General features: G+C 35.4%; 1 protein-coding gene across 5 annotated transcripts in view; it reads left to right on the top strand.

Annotated features, from left to right (window-relative positions):
* NFIX (nuclear factor I X) overlaps nucleotides 1-12,284 on the top strand; it is a 244,892-nt gene that overhangs the window by 83,376 nt on the left and 149,232 nt on the right. For 4 of the 5 annotated variants that reach the window (XM_053717870.1, XM_053717866.1, XM_053717869.1 and 1 more), the window contains exon 3: nucleotides 2,126-2,657. In XM_053717870.1, coding sequence (XP_053573845.1) covers nucleotides 2,126-2,657 — 532 coding nt within the window. Of the gene's footprint in view, nucleotides 1-1,205; nucleotides 1,851-2,125; nucleotides 2,658-12,284 lie in introns of those variants that run through there. The other variant, XM_053717868.1, reaches the window with a different exon arrangement.

Raw genomic sequence — 12,284 nt, 5'->3', positions numbered from 1 at the left:
TAAATCAGCCAAATTAATTTAGAACTGTTAAAACAGAGTGAACATAAATATTGGGATAGGTGTATTAAATTGTAACAAGGGAAAACATGTAATTAAAAATATTATCTATTATTATTGCTATTTTAATTTTCAAATGTATTTATAAAATGGCATTAGTCTCTGCAGTGTTTATTATAGTTGGTCTCTGAATGATACAAGTTTCCTGGGAAGTTTATGCATAGATTTAAATGTTTGATTTGGTCGCAGTGGATTCAATTAGAAGGTGACTATAAAGGACAGGGAGCAAAGAAGTTAAAATAAAAAATAGTAAGATTGGGTAGAAAAGGAATATGTCACCAAATCCCCCCCCCCACACACACACAAATTAAAAGGATGACCAGAGGTTGCAGGTCTTGGGTTGAAAGGGTTAAATTCTGTACTGAAGAATGATATTAAGAAAGGTTGTTGGAGGGGAATAAGAAAAGCGGGAAGATGGGAAAGAGAAATTTGCTCTGAAAGCAGCGCCTTTAAAATGTGTGACTTGGCTGGAATATTTTGGGCACTGCCAGCAAAACCACAGAGAATGAGGGAGCAAGACAGGAGCAGCAGAAAAGAAAGGGGAATGAAATTAGACATTTTGCATAAAATTTGTTATTTATACATAATTTATATATTTATATTTCTGGTGCAAACTGCATTTTTTTGTTGTTGCTTTTCTAAGGATATTTGACGCATAAAAAGAGAGAGTTAGGAAAGAAGAAAACAAACGACAAACAGGCATCTGCTTCTCTCCCCCTTTCCACCCTCCCCAGCCATGAGTGACTGTTTTAACTCTCGTGCCAAAACCCGCGTGGCAAATTAAATCAAAAATAGAAATGAAAGCAAAATATACAAGAATACATTAAATGTTAATAAGAGAAAGAAGAGAAAAATAAAATTCCTTCACTTAAAAAAATATTAGTTGTTAAACTTTTGTGCATGCTTTATATTAGTAAAGTTGTCTGTTTTGGCAAAATGTTTTTTCTGCCTTCAGTATATTTTTCACGCTCTCTCTCTTTCTCTTGCCTCCTCCCTCCACTCTCTCCCTCTCTCATTCTCTCTCCCCTCCCTTTTTCTCTGCCATTGGCTAGCTTCTTCATTTTACTTTGCCAAAAAGGTGGGTCCATTCGAATCAATCTCTCTCTCTCTTTTTTTTCTCTCTCTCTTTTCCCTGGCATCGATGCTGGCCACCAATTCAACACGGAGAGTGAAAGCAAGGGAGAGAGAACGAGAGAAAGACAGAAAGAGAGAGTTTAAGCGAACAGAAAAAAACAGCTTTCTTTTCTGCTCCTAACCTCCTTCCGAAAAAAATCCTGCCTCTTTTTCCCTTCTTTCTTTCCCTTAATTTTTCTCTTTTTTTTAATTTCTATTCTACGGATGCAAAGTGGTTTCTTTTTCTATTTTTTCTTTCTTTCTTTTTTTTTTATAACGCCGTCCCTTTTCCAGGCGTCTTGAAATATTTATGAGAAATTTATTTTTATCCATCCCAAATATTCCTGATTATCTGTTTTTGGCCTCAGTCTTTTAATAATTTTTTTGGATTATTTTATTATTTCAGTGGTTATTCCTCATATATTTTTTTTATAGTTCCGTATCGCATTATTGTTAAACCTTAAAATTCAGGAAAGGGATTAATTAGTTTCCAACTAATATTAAAATTGCCCCCTCCTATGTTTAATTTTATCTATTATTTGTTATTCCATTCTTTCATTTCTGTATCTGTCCATCAGTTCTTGCCTCTTTTTCTCTCTTTTTCTCTCAATAATTCTGCTCATCTTGGAATTGGTGCAGTTTTAAGTTTCTTCGGCCGTTCGTTATGACACTAAGAGATGGTAACCATTTCCCTGTTTTCTTATATTATCCCAAAATCTGCAACCTTTTTTTTTTTTTTTTTTTTTTTTTTTTAAACATCATAGGTTATTTGATCTTTTCACAAAAATACTGATAAAAATATTTGGAATCTTTAACAAGAAAAAACTTTAATTAAAATGTTTTAATGGATTTAAATTGCATTGAATTGTTTTAATGATTGGTATAATTTATTCCTATATGTGTGTTTTTTTTTAAGCATTATGCTGCATTCTAAGTGTTTACATTTGTCTCTTAGGATGAATTTCACCCCTTTATTGAAGCTTTGCTACCGCATGTCCGTGCCTTCTCGTACACATGGTTCAACCTTCAGGCAAGAAAGCGCAAATATTTTAAGAAGCACGAGAAACGGATGTCAAAGGATGAAGAAAGGGCAGTGAAGGATGAATTATTGGGGGAGAAGCCTGAGATCAAGCAGAAGTGGGCGTCTCGACTCTTGGCCAAACTGAGGAAGGACATCCGGCCTGAGTTCCGTGAGGACTTTGTCCTGACCATCACTGGGAAGAAGCAACCATGTTGTGTTCTCTCCAATCCAGATCAGAAGGGAAAAATCAGAAGGATCGACTGTTTGCGCCAAGCCGACAAAGTGTGGCGGTTGGACCTGGTGATGGTCATCCTGTTTAAGGGGATCCCGCTGGAGAGCACAGATGGAGAACGTCTCTATAAATCCCCCCAGTGTTCTAACCCTGGGCTATGTGTCCAGCCACATCACATTGGGGTATCCATCAAGGAACTGGACCTCTACTTGGCCTTTTTCGTCCACACACCTGGTGAGTCTCACTTTCTCTCCTGATGGCTATTGTGTTAGCACACAATAACACCAACAATATGTGTGTTCATTCATATTATGTTTGTTTTAGTCTTTTCAAAATATTTTGCTTTTACTTTTTTCACAGCATCTAGCTTTCCCACTGGCATTCTTTCAACTTTATATGCTCCATAATGGAGTAAGATACATTTTGCAGAGGCATCAACTCTATTTCTATTGTAGCTTAAGGATATCAGTTAAAGCTCACTCTGTGAAACAAGATTTTTTTCTTCTTAGACCTTCAGATATCACTATTTTATTATTATTAATTTTTTTTATGTGTATCAGACCTTGTGCCATGCAGCATAAAAATGACCCAAGTTTAATAGGTTTGGGCCTAAGACTCACTAAGTATTAGACTTCTATTTCAACTTCATTAGCCTTTAAAAGGATGATACTATAAAATACCATTTAACAGCTTCTGTATTGCTAAAAAAAGATTAATATGTTTTTAATTAGCAGTTGGCTATTTTGAAACACACAATTAATACAAAGCAACACTGTCAATGTGCACACACATATATATATATATATATATATATATACATACATGTTTATGTGCATGAAAGGGTTCATGTGTTTGTGTGTGCTTTTATATATATATACACACACACACACATACATACATATACTCGTTAGTATACGTGAATGCACAGATACTACTAATTTTCTAAATAGAGTTTATATATATATATATATATATTTATTTATAATATAGTGAACTTCATTTGTTTCACGTTAATTTCTAAGATTTAATTTGTACCAGTGGGAAATTTAATTCCTATTTAAGCAAAAATGTGCATAATTTACTGTGAATGTATTTCAATCAGAAGAAAACAGTTTCTTGTTAAACAAGCATTACATATTAAAGTTACATTAACCGAATGAGAATTTAGTTTTTTGGCCTGTGCACGTGTTACAGAAGCTGAAAGTGAACTTGTGTGTAAAATAGACACCATCCTACCCATTAAAGGAACACTGCCACCACCGCATATGTTGAACTATCACCAGATGTGTCTAGCTTGTGGGCTTAAAAATCAGTTGTATTGCCCAGTGTATGTGGGTTGGGTGTTTTGAATGGAATGAAAGAGATGGAGATTCTGTGTTTTTTTCTTCTTCAATAAACTGAGATGAATTCTGTTAATGAATGAGAAATAGTTTAGATAAATAAAAACAGTGCAAGTATTTTAATGTATGTATGTGTGTTTGTATAAATATATGTGTGTGTATATATTAAATATAATATATATATATATATATACATATGTGTGTATATATTAAATATAATATATATATATATATATATATATATATATATACATATGTGTGTATATATTAAATATAATATATATATATATATACATATGTGTGTATATAAATATATATATATATATGTATGTATGTGTGTTTGTATAAATATATGTGTGTGTATATATTAAATATAATATATATATATATATATATACATATGTATATATATATGTTATGTGTGTGCACATGCTAAAGGAATGGTTTATTTTTTTAATTCCAAAAATGTCATACCATATACTAACTCACTAATTCCAAACTTTTGTTTGTTGTTGCTTTGGGACACCCTTGTTATACTTTTTCAGCATATGTGCCACCCCGGATATATATAAAATAGATTGTGACTCCCTAAAGACTTGATTATTGTAAAATTATGCTATAAAAAATGAAATGCTGGGAACAAAGAAATATGTATAATCAATATCACACAACGTGTGTCAATTAGAAACGTCCAATATTATGCTGTTGAAAGATTATTAGACTGCATTGGAGTATTCACTATAGGAGAATAACGGTACTGAGTAAACAGCCAAAGTTTTTTATTAATGTACTATTCACTAAAATGTAAATATAAATTTCTGCCCTGAAGAGCTTATGGTCTATTATACAGCAAGCTATAAATATAATAGGGGTGGGTGGATTCATAGGTAGAGATGAGCCATAACGACATATGGGGGAAGGGGAATTACAGGGATAGTGTAATCTTGACCTGTAGAGCTAACTCTTTGTGATGCAGAGGAACAAAAATCCATTACAGGGTAGAAAAGGAACCACTGGCAGAAGAGAATCTGCCATGACTAGTGTACATTGTAAAATACACATTTTGAATGATACAATGACGACAGACAGCAGTTGTTATTAGAAATTGCTAACATTTTTGTAAACCAATCATAATGTACTGCACACAATTTGCTGCTATGGAAGTAATAAAACTTGACTGAAATTGAACTTGCTGGCCATGCTAACATACATCAATACACAACCAATCACCTCTGTGCTACAGTCATTCCTGGAAACCCTCATTGGTAGAAAATTCCATATATTGACTACTCTTTCTGTAAATAATATGTTAGCAAGATAAAACCAAACAGTTAAATAAGTTCAATATGATAAGAATGACAATATCCATTCAGGCCACAGATATTCATGCTATCTCACAATGTGGTTTTTACCTACCATCTCTACAGGAAGGCAGACGTTTACTTAAAAGGTTATTTAAATTCAACCTGATATATTTAGCTTTATGCTTAAACTAAAGACTGAGGGGAACTGGTAACTGACTTATTAGTCTGATTATATGGAACATCAATAGAGGTTTTATTTGCATTTTAATTTCAAAGTTGTTTGCTTAACGTTTCTCATTTGAATAGGTGCTCTATAGATTTTTTACTCTAATATACAGAGCGATATAATACAGGAAGAGAAAGAAACAATTGGAGAAGCTTACACTAATATACAGAGAGACACATATTACAGAACATAGAGAAACACTAACCTGCAGCGCGCTGCGCTTACACTCTAATATACAGAGCTAGACATATACAATACTTCCTATATACAGAGCTTGCCATATAAGAAGAGAGCACTAACCTGCAGCACTTACACTCTAATATACAGAGCTAGACATATATAATACTTCATGTATACAGAGCTTGCTATATAAGAAGAGAGCACTAACCTGCAGCGCTTACACTCTAATATACAGAGCTAGACATATACAATACTTCCTGTATACAGAGCTTGCTTTATAAGAAGAGAACACTAACCTGCAGAGCTTACACTCTAATATACAGAGCTAGACATATACAATACTTCCTATATACAGAGCTTGCTATATAAGAAGGGAACACTAACCTGCAGCGCTTACACTCTAATATACAGAGCTAGACATATACAATACTTCCTGTATACAGAGCTTGCCATATAAGAAGAGAGCACTAACCTGCAGCACTTACACTCTAATATACAGAGCTAGACATATACAATACTTCCTATATACAGAGCTTGCTATATAAGAAGGGAACACTAACCTGCAGGGCTTACACTCTAATATACAGAGCTAGACATATACAATACTTCCTATATACAGAGCTTGCCATATAAGAAGAGAACACTAACCTGCAGCGCTTACACTCTAATATACAGAGCTAGACATATACAATACTTCCTATATACAGAGCTTGCTATATAAGAAGGGAACACTAACCTGCAGAGCTTACACTCTAATATACAGAGCTAGACATATACAATACTTCCTATATACAGAGCTTGCTATATAAGAAGGGAACACTAACCTGCAGAGCTTACACTCTAATATACAGAGCTAGACATATACAATACTTCCTATATACAGAGCTTGCTATATAAGAAGAGAACACTAACCTGCAGCGCTTACACTCTAATATACAGAGCTAGACATATACAATACTTCCTATATACAGAGCTTGCTATATAAGAAGGGAACACTAACCTGCAGGGCTTACACTCTAATATACAGAGCTAGACATATACAATACTTCCTATATACAGAGCTTGCCATATAAGAAGAGAGCACTAACCTGCAGCGCTTACACTCTAATATACAGAGCTAGACATATACAATACTTCCTATATACAGAGCTTGCTATATAAGAAGAGAACACTAACTTGCAGCACTTACACTCTAATATACAGAGCTAGACATATACAATACTTCCTATATACAGAGCTTGCTATATAAGAAGAGAGCACTAACCTGCAGCGCTTACACTCTAATATACAGAGCTAGACATATATAATACTTCCTATATACAGAGCTTGCTATATAAGAAGAGAACACTAACCTGCAGCGCTTACACTCTAATATACAGAGCTAGACATATACAATACTTCCTATATACAGAGCTTGCCATATAAGAAGAGAACACTAACCTGCAGCGCTTACACTCTAATATACAGAGCTAGACATATACAATACTTCCTATATACAGAGCTTGCCATATAAGAAGGGAACACTAACCTGCAGCGCTTACACTCTAGTGTACAGAGCTAGACATATACAATACTTCCTGTATACAGAGCTTGCTATATAAGAAGGGAACACTAACCTGCAGAGCTTACACTCTAATATACAGAGCTAGACATATACAATACTTCCTATATACAGAGCTTGCCATATAAGAAGAGAGCACTAACCTGCAGCGCTTACACTCTAATATACAGAGCTAGACATATACAATACTTCCTATATACAGAGCTTGCTATATAAGAAGAGAACACTAACTTGCAGCACTTACACTCTAATATACAGAGCTAGACATAAACAATACTTCCTGTATACAGAGCTTGCTTTATAAGAAGAGAACACTAACCTGCAGCGCTTACACTCTAATATACAGAGCTAGACATATACAATACTTCCTGTATACAGAGCTTGCTATATAAGAAGAGAACACTAACCTGCAGAGCTTACACTCTAATATACAGAGCTAGACATATACAATACTTCCTATATACAGAGCTTGCCATATAAGAAGAGAACACTAACCTGCAGCGCTTACACTCTAATATACAGAGTTAGACATATACAATACTTCCTATATACAGAGCTTGCTATATAAGAAGAGAACACTAACCTGCAGCGCTTACACTCTAATATACAGAGCTAGACATATACAATACTTCCTATATACAGAGCTTGCTATATAAGAAGGGAACACTAACCTGCAGAGCTTACACTCTAATATACAGAGCTAGACATATACAATACTTCCTATATACAGAGCTTGCCATATAAGAAGAGAACACTAACCTGCAGCACTTACACTCTAATATACAGAGCTAGACATATACAATACTTCCTATATACAGAGCTTGCCATATAAGAAGAGAACACTAACCTGCAGCGCTTACACTCTAATATACAGAGCTAGACATATACAATACTTCCTATATACAGAGCTTGCTATATAAGAAGGGAACACTAACCTGCAGAGCTTACACTCTAATATACAGAGCTAGACATATACAATACTTCCTGTATACAGAGCTTGCTATATAAGAAGGGAACACTAACCTGCAGAGCTTACACTCTAATATACAGAGCTAGACATATACAATACTTCCTATATACAGAGCTTGCTATATAAGAAGAGAACACTAACTTGCAGCACTTACACTCTAATATACAGAGCTAGACATAAACAATACTTCCTGTATACAGAGCTTGCTTTATAAGAAGAGAACACTAACCTGCAGCGCTTACACTCTAATATACAGAGCTAGACATATACAATACTTCCTGTATACAGAGCTTGCTATATAAGAAGAGAACACTAACCTGCAGAGCTTACACTCTAATATACAGAGCTAGACATATACAATACTTCCTATATACAGAGCTTGCCATATAAGAAGAGAACAGTAACCTGCAGCGCTTACACTCTAATATACAGAGCTAGACATATACAATACTTCCTATATACAGAGCTTGCTATATAAGAAGAGAACACTAACCTGCAGCGCTTACACTCTAATATACAGAGCTAGACATATACAATACTTCCTATATACAGAGCTTGCTATATAAGAAGGGAACACTAACCTGCAGAGCTTACACTCTAATATACAGAGCTAGACATATACAATACTTCCTATATACAGAGCTTGCCATATAAGAAGAGAACACTAACCTGCAGCACTTACACTCTAATATACAGAGCTAGACATATACAATACTTCCTATATACAGAGCTTGCCATATAAGAAGAGAACACTAACCTGCAGCGCTTACACTCTAATATACAGAGCTAGACATATACAATACTTCCTATATACAGAGCTTGCTATATAAGAAGAGAACACTAACCTGCAGCGCTTACACTCTAATATACAGAGCTAGACATATACAATACTTCCTATATACAGAGCTTGCTATATAAGAAGGGAACACTAACCTGCAGCGCTTACACTCTAATATACAGAGCTAGACATATACAATACTTCCTGTATACAGAGCTTGCCATATAAGAAGGGAACACTAACCTGCAGAGCTTACACTCTAGTGTACAGAGCTAGACATATACAATACTTCCTATATACAGAGCTTGCCATATAAGAAGGGAACACTAACCTGCAGAGCTTACACTCTAGTGTACAGAGACATGGAGAAAGCGTAAGCTCTGCAGTGCAGTATTCTCTTCTCATATTGTCTAACAGACACTGGTAACCGTTGCAATACATAGAAAGAAAGAACTACAATAAGAAGGGTACGCTACGCTGCAGAGCTTGCATTTTAACATACAGAAACATCCCGTACAGACAAATGCTGAACAGTAAGAGCATACATTGTCATTTTATAATGGATAAATATCCAACAGAGGAAGAGGAGTAATGACTGGGGAAGGGTATTCCTGGCCTTAAGAGCTTACATTCCAACATACAGAGCGACACATAACTTTAACCTGCAGAGCCTACACTCTTATAAATAGAAGAACATATATACAGTTACTTGTAGAGGGAATCATGACTGGGAGGGCAGAACTTCAGTAATTGAGCAAATGAGAATTATTTAAGGTGAGCATATGTAGAAATAAGAAAATATTTGATTGAAAATAAGAATTAAAAGCACACACAGGCTGTACAGCAATGCCCCTATTTTTTCTGCTTTTGATACCTGAAAATATTACACTGGTACTATTATCTGCTTTCTGTAAATGCATTCATTTATTTGAGGTGGCACTAATATTATTTATCTTAAGTAATATTTACTCACATGACTTCTACTCCAATCTGAATGTAATTTTGGCGAATAAAGCTTCTTTCATTCTGTCTTTTTCAAAGATTAAAGGAACAATACAGTTAGAAAAAAATAGAATATTTTTAATTTATTTCAAATCCATTTTGTGTGACCATGACTTCTTTTTTTCTCTCTAAAAGCCTCCAAAAACTATAATTATGATTATAACATTATTCTGCAAACATCCATTAGTTATGCATTATTCTGTTATCTCAGGCTTTGCTGCATGTTGTAAATTCAGGCCTATGCTTTTCTAAGTACTTTCATTAAACACATCATAGGGTTGCCCCGGACCCCCCCCCCCCCCCAGCCGGTATTATACCGACATGGCCAGTATTTTTAAAGATCAGGTCAAAGTTGAAAATAATAATTAAATAGAGATATAAAGATGCTATCATGGGTCAACCTTTTTCTAATCTAAGTGTGATGGCATCTAATTATAAACCAATGATAATTTAAAATCCTAGCAGATTTAGTTCCTGGTTTATACTGTATAATTATTTGTGCTAATGAGCTTGGCCATAGGTAATATCAGCACTGCCCTTATTTTTGGCACTAAGGATCAGTATTGTTTTTTGTAGACTTTTATGATGGTGAGCCAAAGCCATTTAAAGTAAACATATTGGTAAAAGATTATGGGGCCTACTTATTAATGTGCGAGCGGACATGATACAATGTATCATGTCCGCCACACATCAATAAATGCCGACAGCATCGGCCGCTAGCAGGGGGTGTCAATAATCCCGATCGTATAGGATTGGGCGGATTGATGTCTGCTGCCTCAGAGCAGGCAGAGAAGTTATGAAGCAGCAGTCTTTAGACCGCTGCTTCATAATTACTGTTTCCGGCGAGCCTAAAGGCTCGCACGGAAACAGGGGCATCAAGCTCCATTCGGAGCTTGAAAATTCTGCCCCTTTGTATTCACCTGTGCAGTACAACAAAACCCAGTATCTGCACAACAGTGTAGTATAAGTTCAGTGAATCAACAAATTCTTTTACTGCTTTTTCAATTAAAAAAAAAAAAAAAAAAAAATCCCTAAGGGAGGAGCACAAAATAATCCTGGTGGTTCGTCTGTTGGACAGGCCTGAGATATGTATATAGAGTAGTATACAAAGAGGTTAAGTCAACAAGATAAAAAGCTCTACCTTAGTCTGGGGAGAAAGTGCTGTCCAAACACTCTGATGCCCACCTTGTCTGGAAGAACCCCAATCCTTGGTCGGTTTCCGCTTGGTGAATAGTACAATCCAAGATGCAAAAATGTCCCCACGATTATTATGATGAAATGGAAATCAAATCTCCATGCACAGCCTTAGATTAAAAAAACATACTTTATTTGAAACTTGGTTAAAAGTCACATAAAGATAAATGGAGTAGAGGTGTCGCTGCAGCTATGACGTCCTCTGACGCATTTCATGCCTGACTGGCACTTTCTCAAGAAGAATAGTACTTACCTGATTCAAGTCTACATATTCTAATAGCTTGAATAAAGCCACGTATTGATAATGTAACATAGCTTTTGTTAAATACAAGGTCCATACTTCCACCATACCATTTTAAGTGTTCTGTGGACAACCCAATCAATTGCTTTTAGGTACTAAACCAAAGTACTGTCTGTTTAAATACAATATAAAAGAAGGTATAAATGTAGGCCTCATATAGAAATTTGGAAATACCTAACGTGAGACTGCCAGTTCTGCAAGATCCCTTATGGAATTCATAAAAGGTGACACAAATAATTACAATTATTTCAATAAAGTACTCAATGTACCAAGCCTGTTATTAATTTTACATGCCCTATTTCGTATTTTATTTGTCTATAGTGTATATGGGAGAACAAATTTGAATATGTACAATTTAAATTTATATTCCTTGCTGTAACAAATGGATCTTATAGTCTATGCAACTGTGGTGAACAAGGCTTTCTTGGATCTGTTAAGTTTTCTTGCAAGTCACAGAACAATGCTAATTTCTCTTGCTCTTGGATGGACAAAAACAATGTTTAGGCCGCACTAGATTAGATATTTTAGGCATATTTAAATTGTAGAAATAACAGGTTTAAAATATTACAATTTCCTTCTTAATACAGGGAGAGTCCACAGCTGCATTAATTACTTGTGGGAATGACAGGAATGGTCATGTTTGTTCCTGATCGTGTGTCTGCAGCAAGGAGCGATTTTCTCTATCTGTCTGGGTCATAGGAGGTGCTGAGTGCCCCAGCCATTAGGGGTATAAGGTGCCAGTTGTTTTTTTCTATAATTAGACGAATTATGGAGGATTCTGATAATTTAGAGGGGGATCCCTCTAATACTGAATTTGAAACCTGTGTATATTGTGAGGAGGCTCGGGTAGTCCAGCCCTCTCAATTAGGTTCCGTATGCCGCAACAGGGTGTTCTCATCAACCAATGTTTAAATGTTAGAGATTACTGAGCCGTCCGCCTCTGAGGATTCCTCGTCCTGTGAGGTGTGTTCCCTAGAATTTTCTGGTCCTACACATGCAGTTTTC

This window comes from Bombina bombina, chromosome 6, assembly GCF_027579735.1.
Source record: "Bombina bombina isolate aBomBom1 chromosome 6, aBomBom1.pri, whole genome shotgun sequence".
Lineage (NCBI taxonomy): Eukaryota > Metazoa > Chordata > Amphibia > Anura > Bombinatoridae > Bombina > Bombina bombina.
Note: the sequence above shows the minus strand (reverse complement) of the source record. Positions and strands in the feature narration are given on the sequence as shown.